The 27,735-nt window shown below is 40.1% G+C and overlaps 1 protein-coding gene across 7 annotated transcripts in view; it reads left to right on the top strand.

Moving 5' to 3' along the window:
• Nucleotides 1-27,735, top strand: part of agap1 (ArfGAP with GTPase domain, ankyrin repeat and PH domain 1) — a 62,571-nt gene that overhangs the window by 2,343 nt on the left and 32,493 nt on the right. For 2 of the 7 annotated variants that reach the window (XM_077712044.1, XM_077712035.1), the window contains exons 3-10: nt 16,259-16,317; nt 16,406-16,493; nt 19,731-19,816; nt 19,915-20,056; nt 21,545-21,679; nt 25,962-26,104; nt 26,513-26,668; nt 26,745-26,837. In XM_077712044.1, coding sequence (XP_077568170.1) covers nt 16,259-16,317; nt 16,406-16,493; nt 19,731-19,816; nt 19,915-20,056; nt 21,545-21,679; nt 25,962-26,104; nt 26,513-26,668; nt 26,745-26,837 — 902 coding nt within the window. Of the gene's footprint in view, nt 1-7,194; nt 8,900-16,258; nt 16,318-16,405; nt 16,494-18,632; nt 18,648-19,730; nt 19,817-19,914; nt 20,057-21,544; nt 21,680-25,961; nt 26,105-26,512; nt 26,669-26,744; nt 26,838-27,735 lie in introns of those variants that run through there. The other 5 variants (XM_077712007.1, XM_077711999.1, XM_077712026.1 and 2 more) reach the window with 5 other exon arrangements.

The raw sequence follows: 27,735 nt of genomic DNA, 5'->3' as shown, positions 1-27,735 counted from the left end.
CCTTGTTTCATGTTTTTGATGTACTCTGACTGCTTGTAAAATGTATTTCATGAGAACCTCATTAGTTGTCAAGGTGACAAAGCACAAAGGTACAGGCAAATGTCAAACGTGTAATCAGTTCGTCTGCATTCGACAGCCCGACTTAATCAAACGGGGGAAGCTAAACCGAGTGCTCAGTCAAAGGCAAACCAAGACTTGCCCTAACCCAGAAATCAAAGTGACAAAGTTGAGACCAAAACTTTTGGAAGTACAGTCCAAATCAGACCAAGGTCTTCAAAGTGTGGTCATGTACCAAGACCAATCTCGGGTAAACAACACTAGCTAAACCTGTGGGTCCTACCAGTGTCAAAGGTCACTCATTCCTGTTACCAGATGATCGTGAGTCAAAGGGAGCTGAGATTAGCGACAAACAGTACTTTCCCTTTTTATTAATCCATCTGCCAGACGCCTGTATGCAAGTAAATTTCACGAGAACTGAGTATCTGAGAAGATCGAGGGACGTAATAAATGTTGGCATATTTTCTGTCTGAAGTTCATGTGAGTGTGTGGTTTTAGCAATATACAAATGGACATTGAATATTGCGGCTGCTGTTCATGTCCCACTCTGTCTAATCTGTCTTTCCAGACACCCCGCTGTGTCCTCTGTCTTTGTCTTCTAAGCTGTGTGTTCAGTGGGATCACAAATGCTCCTCCGTTCCCAAACAAGAGCTCAGACCAGATCGGGCCAAAGCTTGACTGACGTTCTCTTTTCTTTATCTTCCCTTTGTTTTGCATAACAATGACCAATGGTGTAATTGATGATTATTAATACTGCCAATGGAAAGCCTATACATAGATACTACATGCTAGAACACAAGAATATAGATTGGCATTTACATTCAGAATGGTTATACTTCCACTCTTCTCCTCATGGTCAAACAGTAAGCTGAGCCTGAATGGCACAGTGCTGAGGATCAAGTGTCCACCTGACCAGTGTTGGATCATGTTTTCATGATAAATTGAGCAACTGTGAGAGAAAGGTGCAAGTGAATTCACGAATAGGGCACTGGTTTATAAGAAGACAGAAACACTATAAGGATAATTTCAGATTTTGGCTTCAATATTTGTTAAGCATATACCTCTCTGATTTTCTGCTTTGCCACTCTACTGTTCAAATGGTAGGAGCCAGTCACACAGACAGTTGTTTTCCATGAAGTCATATTTGAATCATCAAATGGGCTGTAAAATTATTAGAATATATAGCTAGCTCACGAGAATGTTGCAAATAATGAATTTTATCGTAAAAAATGATTTTCTCTTTCAAACTTTATTTTAAGTAAATAATGCTTCACCATTAGAATGGTTTGCCGTTCTAACTGTTGTTTTGTTGGGGTAATTTTGAGAAATTTCAGACCACGCTTTCAGAAGCCTCTCCCGTAAATTGGATCGACTTAATGGGCACTTTTTGCTTATCTACAGGCTGAGAGCTAATGATCATTATTTCAGATAAAACATTTGAACAGAGTGTACAAACTGTATTCATCACTAATAGGTACTAAACTATCAAAGGCTTGAGTAATTCTTTTTACAGATTAGTATGAATGCTTTTTATTACTTGATTTAGTCCAGAGCTGTTCGAATGCTCCTGGAAAGGCCACTGTGAGTTTAAGTTTTTATTCCGACCGATCCAGTTATACGACAATAAGCATATACATTTGTAGAAATGTGAAATACACCAGATTGGTGAAAAGGTGCCCACATGATCGGTTGGAATCAATGCTGCATCCATTGCGCTTCTTTGTAAAATAATTTGCCCACCCCTGATTTAATAAATATTTCTGATATCTAACATAATCAAAGTAACAGTGTTGCCACTTCGTACTAACATTAGCTGTTTTTCCAAGAGTAGAAGCTAGTAAGTGTTTATCTAGCTAGCTCTTGCTGGTAATTCAAAGACTAACTTAGATATGTGCTGCTAAATGAAAAAAACAATAGTCTAGAGGCAATACGATAGAGTTAGTAAATTCAATCACATTTTCAGTCCCACAGTTACAAGAAAACGCATTGAAACAAATATGCGCCCCATAAATTTAGTTCATATTTGCTTTTATCAGTGTAATTTGAGATTCAATTTGGTCACTGGAGAAGTGGGCGGGACAAGACTAAAATAACATTTTATGGGGTTACTGCAAACTTCTTTGGTATTTCAAAAAAAATATCAAGTATTCTTTTCTCTTAGTTATTCAAAAAAAGTCAATTGACTCAAACTGCATGTTTTATAATTTCACCTGAAGGGTATAACTCAAAATGTTCACTCTGGTCTGGAATGACCCACAACCCTTTTTCCTCATTCAGCACATTACAGTAGAGAGTGTGAATGTCGCCCAACAAGTCAAAACACAAACACATGACTGAGGCTGATCAGTATCTCAAATTTCTTTCATATCTGTCAACGCAGATGGAACTTACCAAAATGGAACATTGCCATAATCTAAATACATGTTCACGCAGCTGTTCAGTTTGGCACATTCAGGTGAATTGGAACATCGGGATTACTTTAAACATGAAAGACAGTGGTTTGCGAGTCTCGGCAAGAAGTGGAAGTTAGAAGTTTGTTTGTGTGTGTGTGTGTGTGTGTGTGGAGGGGGGTGCTCGCAGGGCCTCCCTGATGAAATTGGTTTTGGCTCCCTGATAAATGCAACGTTGCATGTGTCAATGTCATGATGCTGAGACACCGGCAGCTGCAGCTGTACAAGGTCGCCTGTTTCCCTGTTCTCTAAATACTCCCCTTTGAAGGGAAGCGCCGGACGCCGACCCAAACAATAGCAGAGTCAAGTCCCACAAGGATAACATGCAGGTATATAAATAGACTTCCTGTCTTCGGCGCAACAATGCTCTTGGATCTTCCTGTGAAGGTGGCAAATGGGCAGACCGCGAAACCAGACACCAACCAAGGTGATTCGGGATGCGCGATGCAGTTTGATCCATCTAATTATGAATGCAGGGTTGAAGTTATATTCGTTTATCATCTGATTTTTCTTGTTTGCAAAAATGTGGCCACCTTGGGTATGCCTAAACTCTTCCATGCCACTGTTTGTAGGGCTAGGCCAGGGGGTCTAAGGTGTGGTCTATGGCCTGGAAGAGGCCCACTAGGAGCTCTAATCCGCCCATAGAGTTGTTCCACCTGACGGGTAGTTTGTGGCTCATTCAGTGCTTTCATTTTTTTTGGGCAAGGGAGCCAAAACCAAAAAGGAAGAAACCGGTAAATGCTCCAAAATCAGCAGGAATCAATAAACAAACAAGAAACATCTGGGAACATCCCTCAAATTAAATAGGAAATGATCCACCTGTGTGTACCCTAAAACAGAAGTGGGAAAAAAAGAAGTGACACCAAATTAACTCATTGCCTGCTTTTGACAATGATAGATTTCCAATTAAATAAACTGCCTGTGCAGACTCCTCTTTCCGTACCATTGAGGCGTTAGTCATCTAATCCACTTTGAGAATTAGTTTGCATTAATTTGGCACGGCAACCAAACTGAGTTTGACACCCCTTGAGCTAGACTACACTCAATTCATATTCTAACAGAAATTTGAAATGAGCCAGCTCACTATAAAGAGCTCCCTGTTTTGTGGATAGGGAGTGATTCTAAACATAACTGCAGGGAAATCTGATCCCTGGAGCCACGCCTCCACCAACAAAGAATTATGGTGGAACAAAAAAAGTGGGAAGATGACATTGCCTTTGAAAGACACGAATTAAAACAGGACGGAATGTACATGCAGATGATGGATGCATACCAAGCTTTTTTTCTTCAAAATGACAATCATCCAAGATAGTCTCCTTAAATTTAAACCTGCAAATTTCTTCTTTGGGGTTACCAAATATTTTGTCGTGTAAATAATTTAGTCAACTACTTTAATTGAGGACGGGCCGGCGGCCCTGGGTTCAAATCCAGGTCGGTCCACCTGTGTGGAGTTTGCATGTTCTCACTCTGTGTGGGTTTTATCGGGGTACGTCGGTTTCGTCCCACATTTCAAAAACATGCATGGTAGGCTGATTGGACACTCTAAATTGCTTCTAGGTATAAGTGTCAGTGTGAATGGTTGTTTGTCTCCTTTTGCCTTGCGATTGTTTTTTTTTTTATTATTGTTTTATGCTCCTTTTTTGTCCACATTTCAAAGATATAACACCAATTACTCGTTTTCAGTCTAGTCCTTCTGTCCTCGTCCTTTGTCCACATTTCCAAGATATAACACCGATCACTCGTTTTTAGTCTAGTCAGCTACTTATTTTTTGTAAGAAATCCTTTGCCGAAGCAAAGGCATCTTGCGGTCATAGTTCATCTGCACCTTCTACGTTCCTCTCCCTCTACGCGCTACCTTAGCTCCCCAATATCTGTTGTTGTCCCTTTGAAATAATGAACACTTTCTAATTAAACCGTCTGTATCCTTCATTCAAGTGAGTGAGAGGCGTGTGGGATATATTTTGTTGACAAAGTGCACAGTTAGATGATGCTCAGCAGGTGGCAGCAGTTGGTTGCATTTGCCATTTGGGAATGCTGGAATTTCTCAGCATCTTCCCAATACTACGTGGGTGGCAATATTTATATTATTTAACTGTAGTGTATGCCCTACTATCTGGAGCTAAACTAGTGTAAACCTATGATCTTGTCTTTTTTTCTGAAATCATTTTGGACTGAAGCATTTTCAACCTCAAATTGATATGGTCTAATTTTTTAATGTAAGCACACCAATTGACATAATTCCCCCCCCAAAAAGGCATGTTGGGAAGGAAAATGGCACGAGCTTCATGTCTCTTTGAATATTTTACCCAGAAACTAGAGGAAATCAATAATACCTCACAAGGGATTCTGTTCTCTGTGGGGGGTTCTGGTAGTTAGGTGAGGGAAGATGTAGGCCATTCAAAGTGGGTCAAACATTACTAATGTATTTGTTGTATTTGTTGCTGCTGCTGCTTGAAAAAATGCTGCAACTATCCCGCTATTTCACTTTGGACCATTGGGTTAGCCACAGATCAACTACGAAATATCACCCACAATTTCACATCAAACATCTCACAAAGCTTTGGAGCTGAACATTCCCGAGGTGCGACAGTTGTGTTTCACAGAAATCTATTTGAAGCCTCACAGTCTACACCCAAAGCGCTCACTGGTTACCATGGAGATTACCCTACCCATAAACTGTGTGGGCGTCAGGCAATATTTAATGATTCTTCTCCAGAAATGTTTTGTTTCTGCTGTGAAAATCAATTTCTGTGGTTGGTTTTTGATGGTGCTCATGTTGGCGAGTGTCTTCCTGGCAGCTTAGGACTTTCCTCAACCTGCCCTCCCCCTCTTCCTTTTGCTAACACACTGACCCATTTTTTTACTGTCTCCAGGGGGTGGGTGGCAGTATGGGGGAGGGAGATGATGTACCCCTTGCCACTGTAGCCTTTCAGGTGTGCGTTTACCATCATTACATTGCACTGTCAACATCAAATGGTTGAGTGAGTGAACGCTGCGCTTCATGTTGAACTCACAAATTTGAAATGAAACCTTGAAAGTGACCTTGCCGATTAAACACTTCAGCATAATTGAAAAATTGAAAATGTCCTTAACTCACTGTCCTCACTTCAGGACGACTTGTAGTATTTTTCTTAATTGATATCAAGATGTTTGCCCATTTTATTTACTAAATGTTTTGAAAACATTACAAAAATCTAAAACTTGTTATCCTGGGTTAAAATTGGTTAAGTTCATCCAACTCTTATTTTATGTTTTTTGTAAATGGCCATATGTGAGGTAAATTTGCTATTGTTTCTTGTTGTGTGGCTGGAAATAGTCTGCTTGCCAATGGTGATGTTTTCAGTTGATTATTTTATTTATTTCATATTGCACAGCAACTTTTGGTCCGAAGGCAAATTTGTATAACTACGCATGTTGAAATTTCTGCAGATTTTATTCTTAACTTTTCATAGTGTAAGGAAGGAGTTACCTTATTTTTATTGCACGAAAGAACAGCAAAAATACTAGCCTGGCACTTGAAAGACAACAGCTTCTTTCCAATGTTGTCTGACTTTGATGAGAAGCTGTTGAGGAAAAAGCACTCTTACCCACTGGCTCAGACTGGCAATGCTGATCAGACACCTATGTTTCTTGACGAGCCAATACCTGTCACTATACACAAGAAAGACGGAACCAAACTCCCTTCGTATGTAATTGATTTAGTGTCCAATCAGCCTACTGTGCATGTTTTTGCAATTTAGGAGGAAACCAGAGTAGCTGTGGGAAACCCACGCAGGCCCAGGAGAACATGCAAACTCCACACAGGTGGACCGAGCTGGATTTTAACCCAGGACCCCAGAGTTGTGAGGCCGGCGGGCTAACGGATCACGCCACCGGTCCGCCCTGATATGTTTATGTACGTTATATTTTGTTATAACTAATTCTGTCAGTGACTGTCGAATGAATTGTTTTTATTTATTTTATAACAAATAATATTGGGGGGGGGGGGGCGGCGGCTTGAGTGGTTAGCCTCACAGCTGTGGGGTACTGGCTTCAAATCTAGATCGATCCACTCGTGTGGAGTTGGCATGTTCTCCCTTGGATTTTGTGGGTTTTCTCCCGGTACTCCAGTTTCCTCCCACATTCCAAAGAAAGAAATCCTATGATTAAACACTCTAAATTGCACATAGATATGAGTGTGAGTTCAAATGGTTGTCCATCTCCTTGTGCCCTGCGAAGGGCTGGCCCTGATGCAGAGTGTACCAGTCACCAGCATCCCCCATGACCCTAGTAAGGAAAAAGAGGTTCAGAAAATGAATGGAAAAAAATATCAGGACACTATATTATTTAATACTATTCTGCCAATTGTGGGTTTGTTAACCCCTTTGTTGTTTACAATGAAGTAAATGAAATGTAAGCATGAAGTTCAAGATTAAGTGAACTAAGCTACCCTTTGCACAGTTCACGCAGCATCTCCACACCAGACATTCAATGTTTGTGGTGAGACACAAGCGAGCTGGCTCGGGTTCCATGCCTACCCGGGCGTTACTGACGAACTTGAGTGACTGCAGGATGGAGCGTCTGACCCCGCCCCTTTTTGCATGAACTAAAACGCGAGATGGATCTAACGCGTCCACTTTTACTGGCCTGCCTCTAATTGCGAAAAATGCATTAAAGGGAAATAAGTAACAAACATTTCCCTTGCTCATACCGACTCGGGCGGTGTGGGGAAAGGGATGTCAGGAAAAAGTCGTTCAAAAGGAGCTTGCTAGAAAGTCCGGCTCGTGTTTTATCCGTGCCGGTCCGTGCACAGTTGAGTTGAGACCTCAATGGAGGTTGCGTCGAAATTGTTGTCAAGGATTCCCGGCGGTCCTCGTCTTGAAATGAAGCTCGTTTTAACGAGACGGCCGGCGGAGCGGAGGTAGATTCTCTCGCATGGCGGCGCCGCTCGTGCGCACGCATCCCGGAGTCGAACGATGTAAAGCCGCTGATGTTGGATTCTTGCGGCGCTGACTGACAGGGGAGCACGCGCCCAAGGTGGGAAGAGCTGCGAGTTGAAGTCGGCGAGACACCTGCGGGTTGTTCTCTCCCCCTTTTTCGGGGAGAGAGCTCGAGAGGCCAGATGAGTTCTGCTGGGATTTAGTTGGAATGTATTTCCTGTCGGATCTTTGCGCATTTGGATGCCGGGAAGTCACTCAAAGGTCTTGCACTTTTCCATACCGGTGCTGTTTAACTAGTTTAACGTGTTGAGAAATGTGGACTAAGCTGTCTGAATGGAGACTACAAACAGGATATTTATGAAGACTTTTCTAGGAGATGCAATGAGTTTTTGATCGGTTTGGCCATGTTCCTTTTGGATGGGAACTGTTCTGAAGGGATGGAGAGAGGGACAGCTAAGAGGAAAACAGTGTACCGCATCTCCCTCACGCTGGTGAAAAAGGAGACAGTGGAAGATGGAGGTGGCACGTTGGAGAAGCTTAAAGTGGGGGCTCTTAGGCAACAAGCCTCCCTGGATGCCCAGCGCAGTGGTCTACTGGAACAAGTCCAAGAAGTGGACGATGAATCGGATGATTTGTCCACACAAAACCAAATGAGGGACGTCAGGGCGTATAGCACAGGTCAACTGGAGTTGGTGAGGCTCAAACTGGCTCGCAAGGAAAAGATGACCAAGAAGAAAGCCCCCACATTGACAAATTCACAGGAATCGCCACCTTCAAACACATTGGAGAATGTTTCAACGAGGAGAAACTCAATTGACGATGTGGTGAGCAGCAGAGTGATGAAGATCAAGAAACTCTTCAAGTCAAAAAGTTTGGAAAAGAGCTCTCAGTCTTTAGACCAAGGAAAGATGACGCCGCATTTAAACGGGACGACACCTTCAACCCGGCAACCTCAAGAGGAGTCCTCCGGCATACTACGCCGCAGCTTTAGCTTTCGGCACAGGACAGCTAGTGAGCGGCTTCGTTTGCAATCGCGAATGAAGGACAAACAATCCAGTAGCTCCGCTCGCGTGGGTCAGGAGGTCATCCAAGCCGACGGCGAGCTCCAGAGCCCCACGGAACGCCCTCGCCTCGGCACCATAGAGAAGAGCCAGACGCTAGAAGTCGGGGCCATCTTGAACAAGACAGATCCCGCGTTCGAGATCAGTCGCTGGGAGAGGGCGCATGCCGGCAAGAATCGGACGCTGGACAACAGCGACCTGCAAAATCTGGCAGAACATAAGGACGGCGCCGCGCTGTATCTTCGGAGAGGAGAAGGTGGACGTTCAAGTGAAAGGAGGTTGATACGCTTCTTCAGTGGCATCTTCTCCCGCACCTCAACGCCTGTGGGAAGCCCCAGCACGACGCACCCCCTCCGCCACAGGAGCACTCTTTCGCAATCTAGCACAGAGAGTGTGAATGGCAGCTCAAGCGGTAAACATTTTTTTTTTTTTACTTTGTGTGCTTAATGTTTGTTTAGAAGAGTAGGATGATGTTCGGTCCAGGTCAATGATGTCTGTCTAATGTCATTTTTATTTTTCATTACTCATTTACTACATGTAGTTCATATCCGAAGTACAAACAGAAGTCGACTCATTTTTCCAGGAGCTATCCATTTTGATCAGGTGACTACATTGCTATAGCAAGTATTTTCTATCCAGAAGTGGAAACAATCTGAAATAGCTCAGAGGGAAAAGATGAGGTCAGAAGGAAGATACCTACATGGACTTGTGTATTTTGGTCGAGATTGGGCCTCGTTGGAATGTCAAATTTCCGAACCACCTTTCCTTCATTTGGTGAATAGGTCATCAGGTTAAAATGAAAAAAAGGCTTCCTTTTAAACACAGGAAAGTATAACAGTGTTTACAGCGAATTTGACTCTGGTTTTCCGAACCACCACCATGCAGCAGTAATTGTTGCTGACTAAGTAAGAAAATATGGTGAACTTTTTCCCGTGCCAAATTGCTTTAAAATATTGCTGCTGTGAAGAATTAGTAATAGAAAATAAATGGGGATTTTGATCCTTTCAAACATTTATCAAAATCTCTCTGTGCAACAAACAAATGAGTGGTTTTTTTTTGGGGGGGGGTGCGTGGGAGAATCTCAAAGTTTTGGAAATCCTCCTTCAGTTAGGTCACAAGTGGCATTTAAAAATATATCAACCATGTATTTGCCATTATTCTTGAGAGGTTTTCCAAATTTACAACAACAGTTAAATGACAGCACAAAACTTGAGTAACAATGACATTTAAATTTGAAAGCCATTTATTAATGGGGTCTTTTTTCTGTGAAAAAGATGCCCCCCTCATGACGTTGGAGTTATATGCTAAAGAGCCGTTAAAGGTACTTTTCTTAAGAATTTCTAAAATTCCAACAGCCTTTCCTAATGTCGTTTCGCGTTGTCTCACTTCGATAGAAATGGAAAGATCCTTGGCTAAAAACAATCGTAAGTGGCCTTGTGCCTGCCATATGGCAAGCAGAAAACATGAAAAGACAGGAAGTGGCTTTGCATGCATGTGTTGTTGATCTACACTTTGTGGATAGAGTGACAAAATTCCCATCTTTTTCTCCAAAGGGGCATCATGTAGATTTTTGTATTATATCAGATCTTCCAATGGGTGTGCAACATTAACGACCAGATGATTCAATGCGTAAAACCCAGTGCGACCTGATCAGAATAGTTAAAGTGAATTTAGGAGTGGACAATAGACCACATTTATGCTATAAAGCTTTAAATTGAAGTTTAAAAACAAACTTTCTTCGGTAGTATTTTTCTACATTGCAACAATAATTTGTTTGAAAAATATCATGGTTAAACATTTTGACAAATCTCAGTATTTAATGGCCAAAGAACTATTAATAAAGTCATTCAGATTGAGCATACTTTACCAATCAGCTGGAAAAACAGGATGTACAAACTTAAGTGGAATATTTATCTTCAAAATGATTTAATTTTTTGATTATTAATTATGATCCACTAAGCTTGCGTGTAAACTCAAACCCAGTTGGAAAATATTGTTGTTTGTGTTATTTAAGTCTTGAGAAGAAGTACCCCATCAGGACTCACTTTTTATAACTCAGCATTAGTCAGCGTGCCAGTTGCAGTGATTAAGTTAATCCGTGCGCTCACTTAATCACATGCTCACTGGGGTGTTGATCGCTGCATCTCATGTTGTCTGACGTGTTCAGGTGTGGGAATGACGCTAGGGTTGTGTCAGATGTTTTGCATTCCCAAGGAATGCTTGAAATATATTACATTTTTCTTCATAGGGAAGAACTCATACAAGCAAACAAGGCATGTTTTGGAGATTTAAAGTGGAAATCCCCCTAAATCACGATGATTCACTTTCCAAATGAGAGCTACTTTGGCAAGATGTTGCAAGAGAGGACTGGGCAGCGGGTCAGACTCGCATGACCCGCTGGATTTCAGGCCACCACTTTGACATCTAAACCAGAAAAAAAAAACAATACGTTAAGAGAATGTGACACTTGAGTGTCACTATGCTGGCGTGTGCTGCTCTGTCAACCCCCGACTGCAAAATCTTCCCAGAAGACTTGATAAGTAGTGACAGGAAATCTGGCAAGTGAGGGGCTTTACCCAATTTATTAGGGTAAAGGACCTATATTCAGTATTAAAACATTTTAGCTGTAAAATGTTTGGACAGTTGGAGCCCAGTCGCGACCCCACTGTTGTGCCTTCATGTGGCTTAGAGGTCAGTGTCAATACAGTATAGGCGTTTGCTTGTGTGAAGAGGGTGCATATGTGGGTGTGTACTCAGACTCTGTGTATGTGTGACCTACATCCACAGCCATGCAGAAGTAATGCGAGGCGCTCACAGAGTGCATCCGGAAAGTATCCATAGCGATTCACGTTTTGCACATTTCGTCATGTTACCTACCGCCTGGTATAATTTATTTACCCTCAAAATTTTTGTGAAAATGTACCCTATCACGAGTGTAACTGATCAGAAAGATGGAAAGATGCTCTTGTATTTTCTGAGGCCTGTGCTTTCTTCAACAACATATCAGTAAAATGGCAAATATTTCATTTGGTAATGCATCAACAGCATTTACAAAGATGATTTTATTTCAATTATACACTATATCTACGCATCATGTGCCTGTATGAAGAAACTATCCTTGTCCTGGTCAAAGGATCCAGATGCTAAACAACGTTAGGACAAACATGCTAACTTTGTTCATATACCTATTGTCAATCTACCATTCAGGAAAGTAATGTAGGAACACTAAAAAGTGCATCACCTTGCAGGGAGAAGTCGTACAGGTTTGCCACAATTTGTTTCTTCCTTTCAGTTGTCTCCATCTCTCTCTATTGCATATCCTTGTTTTGTTTCTGAATTTGTCATTACACATTTGACTAATAGAAGGGGATTTTTTGCTCTGTTAGTATGCAGCCTCATTGATTCTGATTGTGAATGTGGTACCAACCTTAGTTTACGTAGCCAACAGCTCCGGCAACTCAGACAAAAACAGGACACTTATCTCGTAATTGTCTTTCAGGAGCAAAGCTTAGACTTAATTGCAAGCAAGTATGATAATGATCTCATAACAAGAGGTGAGCAAAGCATTCTTTAATAGCAAGGCCAAGCTTATACTTCATTGCTGGCAAATGTGTATTAAAATGAAATAAGAAATAGAACTGACACCTGTGGTGGAGGCAGAGTGTTACAGCTGTTCTAAACAGATTTTAAACAATAACTTTTGGTCTTGAAAATAGACTAAAAATGGAAAAATCACATCTTAACCATTGAGATCCATGTTAGTTTCCTTAATCTCTATTGAAATGTTTGAGCCATTTATGAAATATTGGAACTGCAAATCTTACGTAACGCTCCTTTTAAGGTGCTTCAAGGTCCATTTAATGCCATATTTGTGGGAGCCTGCAGCGGGCAAGCATCTTTGTGTTTGTGCGCAACTTGTTGAATCTATCATTTTAATATTACCCTAAATGAAATAATTTGTCCATGGTGTATCACAAGTCAAGATGGCTTGCTATAGATGCTAGTGCTCAACACGCACTTTGTCAAATCTTTATTGCTAGAAATGAATACATTCATTTTATCTGGGCGATAAAACAATAATGATGATTTTCATCAAATAGTTTTTGTCAACAATAATAATAAAAACATTCAGTAACTCTTGATAAATTTAAACTGCAATTACACCACCCTAACACCGAAACGAAGGGGGCGCTGATTTGACGTGAATGCTAGTTCCAGACCAGCTAGTTGGCCAGTGTTGTCAAAATCCAACATTATTATTTTATTATACAAAATTTGGAGAGTGTTAAGCACTGAAAAGAAACTACTGTTTGAGTCAAATACCTACAGTCTTATTTGTTCTCAATAGACTCACTATCACACACATCGTTTCCCTAACAAAAACCTGCAGTACGTTGCCTGGGCTTATAAGGGTATACTTCTTATTTGCTTATGATTGTATCGTACATTCAGTCTTCTGGCTATTTCTTTCTCAGTTTGCTTGCCTACTGTCTGAGTGTAAGTGGCAGTGAAATAACTTGAATGACGAATGGTTATCTGCTGTGTTTTCTAGTGGCTGCCAGAGGCTATATGAGGGGTCAAAACGTGTTATTCACCCATCTTCAGTGCCACTTCATTTTGAGAACTAAATTGGAAATTGTGGCTTTTTTGGGGGGACTACAAGTCACACTACCCAAAAATGCACAATGAAAGGGAAAAATATGTATAACTCACACTGGAGTATTAGGAGCATCTTTGGGATGGAGTTTTTTTTATTTATCACAACCTAAAAAAAACATTATATGTTAAAGTAATAGTAAAAGAGGAAATAAAAGACTAAATAAGAACAGTTAGGCCCAGCCAAATTATGACAAAAGCGTGCCTGGAAAATACGGTAATTTAGTGGGCGCAAAACATCCTCACCTGCAACACCATTGGACTGTCCAACCACGACTGCTGCCTCATAAACACACCTTCTGCCTGATTTAGTCAGTACTGTTCTACATGGTTTGTTTTTTCCCCTCAAACCTTTGACTTAGGCCGTTCTATATTGATGTGCCAGGAGTGCATCACCGGGAAGCACCCCCTGCTGATTAAGACTCTTACGGTATTCAAGACCCAAATCCATCAAATGTGATCACTCTCCGAACGTGTTTACGCCGTTGAGTAACCAAGATTTGAGTTACAAAAAAGCCCATAATAGAGACAAACCACACCTTTACAACTCCAGTGTCATTCATATGCATGATGAACCAGTTACGATTTAGCTGGTGTCATCGGTCCCTGGTTGCTACCATGGTGCCAGCTGTGCGCCTGCAAACCTGGTGGGGGTTGGATGTGCGGAGTGTCAGGATGATATCTAGGTCAGGCAGTTTATTTGCCAAGTATGCATATGAGCTGTTTTATACTTTAACAAAGAGTCCTTTTGAGTGTTTTCTTGAACTCTCCTTTTTGAAGGTAGTAATAGGCGTCCATTCCATTTTAATTGGGAGTGCAGGCAGTGTGAGTTAGGCCAATTCATTTGATATTTGAACTGCTAAAAGCATTTTCCAATCATCGTTTAAACGACAAACAACACTAAGGTTTTATGCTTAGATTTGGGTTTTGCTTCTGAAATTTTTGAGCATGTTTTAAAAATTGATTCTTCCCCAATGTCCTTGAAAAGCAGTTGGGTCACACAATTAGGTCTTAAACATTTTTAATATTTACCAGGGTTGCAACAATTAAATCACAAATCAACAGTTTATTGAGGACCAAATTAATCGAAAAACACTTTGATGATGGCATGGGGACATTTTATAATTAAAAACAATTCAAAATCCTTTTCTTTGAACTTCTAAACAACACATTTTAAGGTATTTTTTATGTCCATTTTGTTCCACTTTCAGTAGTTGGATTGCACTTAGGACATGTTTTAGGAAGTGTGCACTAATACAAAAGTTGAGATTTTCTTCTGCCTCAACTATTTCTACATTGGTTTGTGTGCTTCTGCGGTAACATTAGCCCATGTGGAAAAATGCTTTCTACATAGTTTGAGGCATAGATTTTGCTTCCACTTTGTAATTTTATTGTTTGGATAAGATGTTACACATCTTGGTTCTTCATGCTTCTAAAGTTTTAAAGATGCATTTGACTAATGAGGCAATGTCACCTTGGTTTGAAAGATGGCAGGTACCTTGCCTTGCGGGGAGTAGCTACACTGTGAGAGCTTTGACTTTTGTTTGCTCCCCGAGCCTCCCAATAGATTATAAAGGAACATTTTTGAATAATTTGGATGTGAAATGAGTGCGACCCATAGTAAAAATGTGGTGAACTGGTTTCCAAACAACTCTTGTGGCCTTATGGTAGTAGTAAACTTACATGCTAGATATTGTGCGATAAGTTCATGGAAAATACATACATTGATTCTATTGCCTGTGGGTGGGCCTTTCTTGTGTCTGTGTTAGTCCTGTGTATGACCAGTGATCCGTTAACATGTCCTTTCACTATAATTAGCCTGGACAAACAACAGATCTCCTGTGACCCTATAATAGAGGAGGTTGTTTATTGCCTAAGCGGATGAGGTAATAATATGTCTGCTTGATTGTGATTGCCTGATGTTGTGAGCTGTTGGAAAGATCATCACGAGGTCATTATCAAACTGGTTGCAATTATTCACATGGATTTCTCAGTCATTCAGAGTGACTGCTTTGTTCCATTTGCATTCATAGCTCGAAGTTATTCAGTGAGATGGAATCAGACCCTCTATCTTCCCTGTTCCTTTCCAATATTTTAAAGTTCACATTGGGCATTTTGTTGCATGTTTTTAGACAGATTATCAAGATTCCAGGTAGTTGATTTAAATTTTGTAAAAAGAAAATACACAATGTCTTCAATGTTGCTAAAAAGAGTACACACCAATGCGAATGACCCTAAAAACAGGAAACAGCTGAATCAACATCCTGCGTGGCAGCAAGCTTCCATACAGGCGGGCATCTGTGGAAACCTCCACAATGTCCTCCTATGTGTTTGGATTCCCCTTGGATTCTGTCCAGACTGATAACACTGGAAGTGGGGAAACTTGGACAGTCATTACATTTCTGTGCGTTAAAAAAAACAACTATTCTATCAAATGTAGAGATTTAAAGTGCATGTTAACTTCTTTATTTGTACACCTACATGCATATTTATGTCCTTTCTGAGACAGCAAGTGTTCTGAATTATTTGAATAAAAACCATAGATAACGTGGTTAGCCCCGTATCCCCTATTATTAATTGTTGAGTGTACCGTGATTGCAGAAGTTCTATTCATTGAAGCGTCTTGGCATGCAGCACCCCATAAATGATGGATATTTGTAGGTCAAGACATGTTCTAGATATTTCCTCCAATGGACAGATTAGAGGGCGTGCAAAATGGCCAAGCTTCTTCAGTACCTGGAGGGCTTTTAGCACACTGGCGTGCCTACAGATTGGTGCTAATGAATTAGTGAGAAGGTCTGGTAGGTTGTGGCCTACTAGCCTACTTCATGCATATTCACTGATGCTTCAGTGAAGCAAAGGAGGGCCTGGTAAATTTTCCATAGATTTCCATGACAAGTTAAAATGGATGATTTTGGAAATGTAGTATTATATTGAAAACATTACTGTTGAGGCTCTCAAGATAGCTGCCTAATTCAGAAGTATCACCAAAGTCCCTCCAATTCTTAGTGGCGTTAAAAACAACTGGTTTGCTTCAGCAAATGGATTATGAAACTGGATGCCATGTGAATAATTTAGCTTTTAAAATGTTTTTCTTTTCTTTTCTCCCATTCAGATGCGTTTGTGAACAGTCAGGAATGGACTCTCAGTCGCTCTGTGCCGGAGCTGAAAGTGGTGAGTCGAGTTCACTGATGCGACTAGACTCTGGTACATCTACTTTATAAAGTTTTTTCTTCATTGAAAAGCCATTTACTTTCTCCAGGGCATTGTGGGTAACCTGGCCAGTGGGAAGTCAGCACTGGTACACAGGTACCTCACAGGAACCTATGTTCAAGAGGAGTCACCTGAAGGTAAGAAAAAAATATTGACATACTTTATCGCTGAAGTTGGATGTAAAAAGATATTCATCCATCGGTAGCCTTGATGGCAAGAATGTATATTAGTACATTAAGCACCTTCTATGGTATAGGAACTGTGCCTCATTACAAAAAGCTTCTTTGGGAATTTGTCTAGTTCACACTACAGAAATGTTGTCGAAAATTGCTGAAAAAGGTTTTGGCCATTTTGGTGCCCTTAGAGACAACCTGTAAATGAAGAACAGCATTTCTGATTGGTTCAGCTACAATCAGAAACAATGTTGTGTAATGAATTAATAATTCATCTCATTGAACAAAAAAGATCAACTGGGCTGGAGGGTACCAGATATCACTGATGACTAAACAATTTAAAGAAAATTGGTAGATGCGCCATGGACTGCATATTTAACTGAAGGTGCTGCAGACATATTTAATCTTTCATGATGGATTTCTCTAAATAGTGGATTATGCCTCCAATTCACTTTATTACATGGTTTGTGGCTCACTACTACCCACCTTTTGAGGCTCCTAAGCTTAACATTTAGCCCAACAACAATAGCATAGCAACGTAAAGTATAATTTAAAACGTACCATCTAGAAACTTACAATAGGAATTAGTCCCGTGACTATCCACATAAAATTGAATCATATTTCTCTGTTATAATACATAGAAAAGTTAAATATAATATAGTGCATGTAAGATGCTCAATTCTAACGATCACTTCTCTCAATGCAGGGCAAAAATTAAATACAGTGACAGTTCAAAACATCTGTCCAGCTTTTACAACACTTCCAGTAGTTTCATTAATAGCACTTGTGACCGTGCTGGACAGATGTCCTCTCATTGGCCGGATGTCCAAACATATAAAGCACTTTGTTTTTTGGAACAGATTTAACTCATTCCGATGACAGCATGCATCACAAGCTCGCCAAAACTTGTGGATATTTTGGTGTAAACTTTCGTGCTTCTGATCGCCGGTTTCAGTGTCCTCAGTACTCCCTTAGAAAAAAACAACAACAACCGCACAATCTGCTCTTTATTGTCCATTCACATACTATGTGGTAGCTTTTTGTTTTCCATGGCACTATTTAAATAAAAAAAAGTTGATTCTTTTTTGCAATAAGTACTAGTTCCAAGGTTAAGTTCTTACTGTGTGAATTGTTATCAAGTGGAGGAGCATCATCATCATCTATCCTCTTGATTTGATTCCTGTTTTCTTTCATTGATTGTACAAGCTTTGATCTGAAGAGTTTGATGTTTTTATTGGTGAGACTGCTGGTTTGAACTGACTGGCTTGCTGTGTTGCTGCAGTCCTAAAGAAGTTGCTGTTTTTTTTCCTTCAAATTCCTGGAGCCTAAAAATATGCCTTAGTCTGGATTCCCATGCCGATTGATTCCGAGCTGAGACGGTGGCTTTGGAACAGCTTGTCGACCACAGCACCACAAAACCACTAGCCAGAACTATTCTGAGGCTGCACACCCAAGCAAAGAAGGCAGCTTGGTTCTGTGGTGTGTTTAGGGGTGCTTGGACACACGGGCTAAAGCCAAGCAGTCATCGCAGAGTTGAGCGGCTTGCATGGCTGATTGTGCGTTTTAACCACTAAGCATGTACAAACGTTTTATATGTTGAACATTGGAGGAATCACTTATTTATATATTTACTGAACACAAATAGAGAAGCATGATATATACAGTCTTCCCTCAATTATCGTGACTTGACGTATCACGAATTTACTTCTTTTTCTGCCTAATTACTTAAAAATGTAATAAAAAGTTAATAAAAATGTGAAAATCCACGCTGAAACTCTGAAGCGGAAGCCACTCTTGCTACTAGGACTCAGCACTGAAGGGGAAAAAAGGTAGTTATAATAGCGGTTAAACTACTTCGCGATTTTTTTTAATTAACTCGGCCATGTCTGGTCTACATTAACCCCGATATTCGAGGGATTACTGTAGTTCAGAGTTGAAAGGCATTTGCTTGTGAGTTTATTTGATTGCTTTATTACAAAGACTCGTCTGAAATTTCTTGCTTGCTATCTCAATGGTGAGAAAAAGGTGGAAGATTTGTTCTCTTCACCCTTTACCTGTGTTTTTTTCCCCTCTTCTCTGTCTTCTTGCTTCTTGATATACTAGCTGACGTGGATGCAGGTAACTATTCTTTTTCTCATCTTTTTATGTTCATTATATACACAGCAGTCAGGTGAAAGCAGCTTGGATTCCATAAAAACAGTGGTTCTCAGACATTTACAACAAGTACCACCTTGAACTCAACTTGAGTGAAGTCAGCATTACCTCACTGTCTGCCATTGACGGCTCTAGACGTACTATTCATTTTGATTGGGAGGGAGCAATCATTAATGCCAGCCGCTTCCAGTCAAAATAAATTAAATTCTAGAGCTGTCAATGGCCGATTAAATAACTACATTAGTGACGTCCAGAAAAAGTGTTTATATTTTGGAAAAAAATGGTATGTACTTAAAGGTGTCCCTTTAAGTACATAGCGGATTACAACAACTACATTTGAGAATCACATTTAATAATAATACAATTATAACATAATGATTTTTTTCCTGAATTTAAATGTTGATGGAAAATGTTAATAAAATACAGTAATTCCTGTATATTGTTGCTTATATTGTGAGCAGGAATTTTCTCAATGCTGATACTGTTTTGGCCAAAGAAATCCATGCCGACATCCACATGTGTTTAAGTCCAGTTTCAGAAACTATCCATTTGAATGTATACCTTTTTTGTGCAATCGTCTTTCATACATACGAAGGTCATTTTAAGTCATTATTTTTTTCCATACCACTAGAGGCAGCCAGCACACCACTATTAGTGTACCAGTACCACACTGCAATTAAAATATGTACTAATTTGCTCTTTGGTGCACCTATCAAGGGAAAATCTCAATTGAAATCAATTACCCAAGCTTAATTCACCTGGCTGTTACAACTTTCATGTTAGTTTCTCCCTTCACCTCATTGATCAGTCATCAATGATCTTTTCTTGCTTCCTAACTTCTCTGAGATTCATTTCAAAACTCATGAACTCTTTCCGACATTAGAGCATTCTGCGTAGCCAATTTTCTCCCAATTAGTAGAGGAGGTCGTCAGCACCCAATTTCATTCATCCAGTAGTGTCTGTCTAATTGAAACACTGTAATTCAAGTTGTGTTGTCAGGATTTTTTTTCAAATCACCTGAAGTAACATGGAGAATGTGTCCTTCAGGTGGTCGCTTTAAGAAGGAGATGGTGGTGGATGGGCAGAGTCACCTGCTTCTCATCAGGGATGAAGGAGGGCCCCCAGAATCACAGGTCTGTACAGCTTGCACAGAGCTCAATGGCAATTTTTTGTACTTTTTGTACAGAATATGATTTGGTACTGATTTCCTTTTCGACTTTGCACTCTGCAGTTCGCTTTGTGGGTTGATGCAGTCATCTTTGTCTTCAGTTTGGAAGATGAGATCAGCTTCCAGACAGTTTATCACTATTTCAACCGCCTTGCCAACTATAGGAACGCTGCAGACCTCCCTCTGGTTTTAGTTGGCACGCAAGGTCTGATCCCATTTGGCGCACACATTAACAGAACCATACACAGCACACACTTGCTAACAAAACCATTCCCAACCGTTTTTCTTGATACACTGTTGCCATCTAGTGGAAAGTTTTTTTGGTCCATGTCTGTACTCGCTAGTCAATTCATAGCGATGTTCTCCAGGAGGCTGGACCAATATATTTTGCCCTTAAAGGTTTGAAATAACAGGCATGAATTTAGTTAACTTGAATAATATTCAAAATATTTACACATGCTAATTAATATCTTGCTGCAAAGCTTTAAAATCAACATAGCATCTCAATCAGTGCTTTGTATATGTATATATGCAATTTAGAGATTATTGTGCCGATAATTTAGAGAACTCCTTCCATCCATCATGAGCACTGTGTAACCTCATAAAAGAACTTATGCGCTATAAATCAATTTAAATTGACACATTTCCACAACCATTTTGAATACTTGGCAACTTAAACTCTGATTGGGTGGCCACCATTTCAGGGTGTCCCCCACCTGGTGCTGAAAGTTGGGTGGGGTAGGCAGGGTGACTTTTTGAATTTTATCTGTGCAATACAGTAGTTTCAATCATTTTTTTCTTCTGTGTATATTGACTGCTGTGAAGTTTTTAACTTTGTTGGGTAGAAGAATCAAATTATTTCTCAGAAGCATAACATTCAAGTTAAAGAAAATATACATTTAAATGTGTATTGTTTTAAGACTTCACCTTTTGATTACAACAAATATATTTATCCTTCTGAGGATAAGCTGTTCAGAAAACGATTGAATGAATGTTTTATTAATTAATAGAATAAATATATTGACAAGTAGCACCAGTTGTATGCAAAATATTTAATTAAAAGTTCTCTAAGGCATTAATCATTCAAATATATTTCAGTTGGATTCAACTCCGAAACATTCCCATTTATTGTTTATGAACAACTTTTAGGTGTCATACAATTTAACATACTAATCCTTGGCACAATTTATTTTTATGTGTGAATTCCAATTGCAATGTTAATGTACAAACTGTGGCTTATAAAAATGACTCTGCCTTTTTCCCCTGAACATATTGGCCTACTAGACTTTTGTGATTGAACTTGCCACCCATTGACGGTGATAGTCATCCAGTTCACTTTGACTGAGAGGACTGGCAGTGATCACTCGCTCCCAGTCTCTCCCATCAAAATTGATTGGATGTCTAGCGCCTTCAATGGTAACTAATGAATTATTGTTGGCACTGATAGTGGTTCTCGGAGAGCCAAGCAGTCTTTTGAGTCGTATGGACGTTTTTGACTGGGCTCACTTTCACTGAGTGCCTTTAGATGGCGGCAAATTCCTAGTTATACGGGATAACAAGTGACGCGACTGTGGCTGAGGTGTTCATTCAACAAGAACTGTGAAACTGGTGTCTAATTTTATGTTATGATTCACACACACACATTGCTCAAATATAGTTTTGAATCTAAATATATTCCCTTCTTTCACACCAGATGCCATCAACTCTACCAACCCAAGAGTGATTGACGATAGCCGGGCCAGAAAACTGTCCAATGACCTCAAGCGCTGTACTTACTACGAAACCTGTGCCACCTACGGCCTCAATGTGGAGCGAGTCTTCCAGGATGGTAAGAATCTTTATTGCTTAGTCCAGTCTTCTGGGAAGGTCACATTATCCTGCTGCACATTCGCCAACTCTTAATCGCACGTCAATTAGGGGGGAAATTGACCCGCTCAGCTATTTAGCTCTAACCGAACAGCAATTAAGTTTTATCATAGCGATGGGAGCAAGGCAAGGAGGGGCACTGCAGAGCATTCCCGGGGAGGATTCATAAAAGTGTGATACATTAAAGGGCAGGCAACACCCACAGTTAGCAAGTTCCAGACATGGTTACTGTTCCCTGTCCTGAATGGACAGCCCCCACTTGCTCAGAATATGCAGATTTTTCACTTAAACTTAAGTAGTTACAGCTTTGGTTTGCAGTAAGGTAGCACCCTTAGCAACAGCATATCATATCACGCTCAGTGTATCAATACAGTGATCCACAAACTATTATGAGTGAGTTTTAAAAGAGTATGGTGAACATTGAGAAGAGCACAACACTATTTTTGTTCTGAGATCTGTTTTTAGCCTTTTTTTTTGGCGTGCTGAACCCAAAATTGATCTCAATTATTCCCTATCATGTCAAGCTTTTATTTATCCCTGTTATCTTTATATAAACTGTACTTAACATATGTGCTTGCTTGATTTAAAAAATATGTATTATTGACCTGCAGTGAAATACGAAAAAAAACTTGACTGCAAGGTTGTTTAACAATATTGTTTTTATTGTTATTTTACTGAGCATATGGTTGGTTGTGTGGCTGTTGTAACATGCACTAACAAAAATAATTGAATAAGCATTATTTTGAATGTCAATTGGTTGCACTAAATAATTTCATTTATTTAGGATAATTAGATTATGTGGATGTTCAATTTTTATTTAAATGTTATTATGTTGACTCAGATTTGTTCACTCAACATAATAAAATTATCTAGAGTCAGATACAACTATTTCTATGAGAGAGAAAAAATACAAATCATTTTTTCCAGTGTAGCTATAATCAATTTAGAATTTTATACAAAAAAACTTAGCTCTCAAACAAACGCAACAGACATATTTTTCACATTTTTGCACATTCTAATTTGTTAAAAATGAACTTCCTGAAAATGGATTACGTATTTGTTAGTATGTATATTTGTGTTATCTTGAAGATGCTTGCCAGATGTTTGATCCTGTATCTTGTTAAATCGTAAAACAATGTTAACAGTTTAACAACTGTCACCAGTTTGTGTGTACTTGTCTTGATGATGATAAATTATCACATTTTATTTGGAGGAGAAACAGCTTAGCGTTATGCAAAAAGCCAATTAATGGCACGGCAAATGAAAATGAGGCCTGTAATTTCCCCTGCTGCGATTTATAAGCGCGCATGTGTTTTCACATGCTGCATGCGCCTGTTAAAACTCAGCCCATTCATTGCATTATTATTGATCATCAACACACTACCCAACTAAAGTTCAAACACACCAATTAAGAAAACACTTTATTACGCATTGTGCAGTGTTAGCATTGCTATTTTGACATAAATGACAAAGGATAATTTGCTAAACAGTTAAGCCTGTTATTAACCACTGCATTAAATTGGTTAGATTTTATCATTTGACAATAATATCTCATATCGGCAGTTATCTCGGCAGGCCTAGGGACAGCGTTATTTTTTTTCTTAAATATAGTTGCCATGGCAACTTTTCCGTAAGGCGCATGTTGTCTATCATATTGGAAAGATGTTTGTTTTCCTTTCCCTAATGGTTTGTAGATGAACACTGACTGGCTTATTTGTTTTACTTTGTGACTGGGCATGTGAGCCACGTCTATGTGCGTGCGTGCTTGTGTCTATGTGAGCACGAATGAAACATGTAATGAGAAGTGAAGTCTCGTCCAGTTGGGAGTAGTGACCTCTGTGTGAGGGATGGGGGCGGGGTGGCGCGAGGATGTCTACGTTTTGGTCCTCGTCCATCAGCGTGCTAATTTAATTAGCTTAATTACGGCGACATCAGCCCCAAACGCACACATGCATGCGAGCGCATACACACACACATACGTCTGCGTTTTTTTTTCCTCATCTGTCAATGTGTGGAAGCAGAGCACATCGTTCACACTCTCTAACAAGCTGAGATGAGCACTCGCTAATCTTCATCCACAGTTACGCATATACACGTAAAGTTCACCTGCAGGCTACACACGTGCTATTAAAAAGAACTCGACCATGAAAACAAAATAAAGTTGAATGGATGGATCATTTTCGCAGTATTATGTGTGTGCTCAATTTAAAGTACGGGATACACAAAAAAATATGCAAATTGCTTTTTTTGAATAAATTGGTAAAACAGCGTATTCTTACTATTTCCCGTAACTGTTGTTTTTATGTCATTTGCAATGTTGAAATTAAAAAAAAACGTGAGGTGACATGAAAATCATTTTGACAAAAATGTAATTGACTCCCAAATTAACTTAATAACAGTAATTAGTGTCAATTTTTCTTGAGATTAAATAATTGATACATTTTTTTAATGTTTGCCACAATGATGATAACAGACTTCTTCCCCAAAATGAAAATGCTCTCATTCCATTTTCCTATATTAATGCAATTTTATTTGAGACACGAATTTATTAAGCAGTTTGTATCTTTCAGTTTTATTGGTGCAACTTGCTCTCACATTTTGAAATGGAGCTCTTTAAAAAAAACACTTTTCCAAGCGCATGCCTTGGATAATAGATTTAAGCTTAATTAGGGATGTCCTCAATTCGGTCTCTTGATCTGATTCGCTAAGGGCGAGATAGATGCAAGAATGATGTCTGCAGTATGGAAATATTTTGCTACACAAAAAAAGGTGATACGGACACCAAAATATGTAATCGGGACATCCCTACTTTAAATATCTCCTACCACAGTTTAACTTTACAGACTGCAGACTCAGCAACACACACACACGCACACAATATCTTTATGTGACGTCCTTCCATAAATCTGTTTAGCACGCTGATTTTAGAATGAGTAGCTGCCTCTCATACCAGCCTTGAGATTGATGTTATACAGTTAAATTTTTCATTCAATTGTTAAACTAAATGTGAGGTTTAAATATTTAGCGTATTCTTACCAACACTGTTCTTAACCCATACCTCCTGTTGGCTGCAGACATTCCAACTCTTGAGCACAGATTCATCTTATCATAATGTTTTTGGGGAGGTGGTAGTAAAAGTAGTTAAAGGGCCAGTGGTCATGATATAGAGTTTTTTTCACTCTTTTCATGTTTTTTTTGCCCATACCTTTATATAAATTTTTTTCATAAGAACCATGCCTTTAATATAACAATCAAGTGAATCTATTTTCTCCTCTTCATGCCTTTTGTGTTCTAACCGTTTGAATACGAGCCATATGTAACCTTTCACTAAACAAGTATTTTTGACTGAATTCATTTACAAACAAAAACTGAGTAATGAGGCTAAAACCAAACCACAAAGTTACCACACAATTACTGTATAGAGCGTGATTACAAATTCCACTCCTTTACTTATTAATACAGCACAGAGCACCACAACACCACACCCATACCTAGGGGCAATTTAGAGTGTCCAATCAGTCTACCATGCATGTTTTTGGAATGTGGAAGGAAACAAGAGTACCCAGAGGAAACCCACGCAGGCTGGGGCGAACATGCAAATTTCACACAGGTGGACTAACCTGGGTTTGAACACAGGACCCTAGAGTTCTGAGGCCGATGCACTAACCACTCCCGCCACTGTGCCGCCCAAAGTCTTTAATTGTAACTTTAAATTTGTCATTGTAAACAGTAATTGTGATTCAGTACTGTAGTTAATGTCTAAGCTCATTAATTATCTCATGCTATGTTGACCGGTTTTCTCCGTGAACATGATTAAAGTGCTTTGGACCATGGACGTGGACATGAATAATCAGGATTGCAAAATTATTGCAGGGTGGATTTTGTTTCGGACAGAAGTCATAATCCTAAATGAAACAGTCTGGGTTTTTTTTTATTTCACTTCAATCCTAAAACATTTCCTCGCACTCTGCCCTTGGCTCGCCCTGCCACGAGAAGGTAAATGTTTACGATAGACTCCTCATTAACCAATTTTAATGAGTTCAAATTAAAAAAAGAAATGTCATCTATGTTTATTGGTTCAGAGATAGATTCTCCCTGAACTCTAAACTCTTCCATCTCCTTGTCAACAATATTGTGACAAGTTTTTCCCGTGTTGTTTTGGAGGATTGTGTGTTAGAAATGTTTGAAAAGACTATTATTTCTGTCATGGGAACATTTATTAACAGCAATGTTTTGTATTATAGTTGCTCAGAAGATCGTTGCCTCTCGAAAGAAGCAGCAACTGTCAATCGGCCCGTGCAAATCACTCCCCAATTCCCCGAGTCACTCATCCCTCTGCACCACCCAAGTGTCCAACGTCCAAGTCAGCGGGGCCATTCAACATCAGGTAACTCCTCACTTCCAATAACATAGAATGACAAAATCAACCAACAGATTTTGATCAGTCGAAATTTTTGAAGGCGTCAACTTCATTTTTCCCCCAAAAAAAACATTTGCACAAAAGCTGTCAGACCAATAACAACTGATTTTTTTTGGGGCCAGTTTAGTATTTGTTTTACCCGATAATTGGTATTTTTCTGCTACTAATTGCATTCTTAGCTAAATTACAGCTTTTTGTGCCCTCAAAATTTATTAACAGCATGATAAAGAGAGTATCAATTAGGTATAGTAGTACGGATTATATTACATTTTGGCTTCATCCTTTTTCTCGCCTCAAAAGCTCACTATCCCTACCATTTTAAAAGAAGTCCACTATTTGTTGCAAGGACACTGAATGTTTTTTTTTTTGTTTTAGACAAGTAATGGAGGTGGCAGTGTGAGTGACTACTCTTCATCGGTGCCGTCCACACCGAGCACCAGCCAGAAGGAGCTGCGCATCGATGTTCCTCAAAGTACCAATACGCCCACGCCCGTCCGCAAGCAATCCAAGCGCCGCTCCAATCTCTTCACCGTCAGTTTGTGTCCATTTTACCTTGCCTATTGTCAGTGACATCATTGTGAACTGATCATTGGAATCTCTCCTACAGTCAAGGAAGACCAGCGAGACAGAGAAGGATAAGAAAGGTCTGGAGGCTCGAGCCGACAGCATCGGCAGCGGGCGAGCCATTCCCATCAAACAGGTAATACTTCCTGTCGGCTCGCTCTTCATTAACAGTGAAATCACACACTTGACATCAATTAGATCACCAGGCTCTCTAGGGTCCTCCGAGTGGATCATTAGGAGACTCGCGCCTCCCCTCCCTCTGTTCCCTCACTTGATCGCACGCTTTACGTCATTGCGTAGCACTTCAAGCTGCTTCCTTTGCATTCACTCTCTCATCTGCGGCCCAGTGCCTTGGCAGCCACGCTCGCGTTTTCAAGGTATAAAGGAGCGGAGAGGAAAGGGAAGGCGAGAGACATGCCGCGATGGTGAGGCCAGCCTCGGAATTGGCTCTTAATTTGCGGCCAACATGTCGCAGCGGTGGCCGGCTCTCCTCCCGACAAGCATATCAGGCAATTAGCGAGCGCTAATCATGACCCTCGTGTTGGCGCCGTAGCCTCGTTTGTAATCTCTTAATGAACAAATTGCATCTCTGATTAGGGGCCGTCTCACCGGGAGCGAGAGCCGGCGAGAACGAGACCCCGCAGCGGAGGCAGCATTAATTGCCTCGGGTTTGACGTTCCCATCGTGTATTTCAAAATTGCCTAATGTAAATGGATCTCAGTGGGTGGAGTCAGGAATTCGGTAGCGTTAATTTGCTTCGAGAGCAGTTGGAGTGCCAGAAACACTTGACTTGTTTTGAAGAGGATTCCTCATTATGGAGCGATAATAGTTGAGCTCTTTCCAAGTGTGTAGCAAATTTCTCACTGCTCATCTGTCACAGAGAAATGAAAGTGCCCCCTTCATGTTATGATCCTTGCGTCCTGTTGCGTAAGGTCAAATGACACGGTTAGAATTTGAACCTTTGCGGAAGCTGTCACTCACAAAGATTAGAGGGGAAATCAGTAGGCGCTAGAGTGTTTATTGGGGTTTTAACT

This window comes from Stigmatopora nigra, chromosome 1, assembly GCF_051989575.1.
Source record: "Stigmatopora nigra isolate UIUO_SnigA chromosome 1, RoL_Snig_1.1, whole genome shotgun sequence".
Classification (NCBI taxonomy): domain Eukaryota; kingdom Metazoa; phylum Chordata; class Actinopteri; order Syngnathiformes; family Syngnathidae; genus Stigmatopora; species Stigmatopora nigra.
This window is presented reverse-complemented; position numbering and strand designations above follow the sequence as displayed.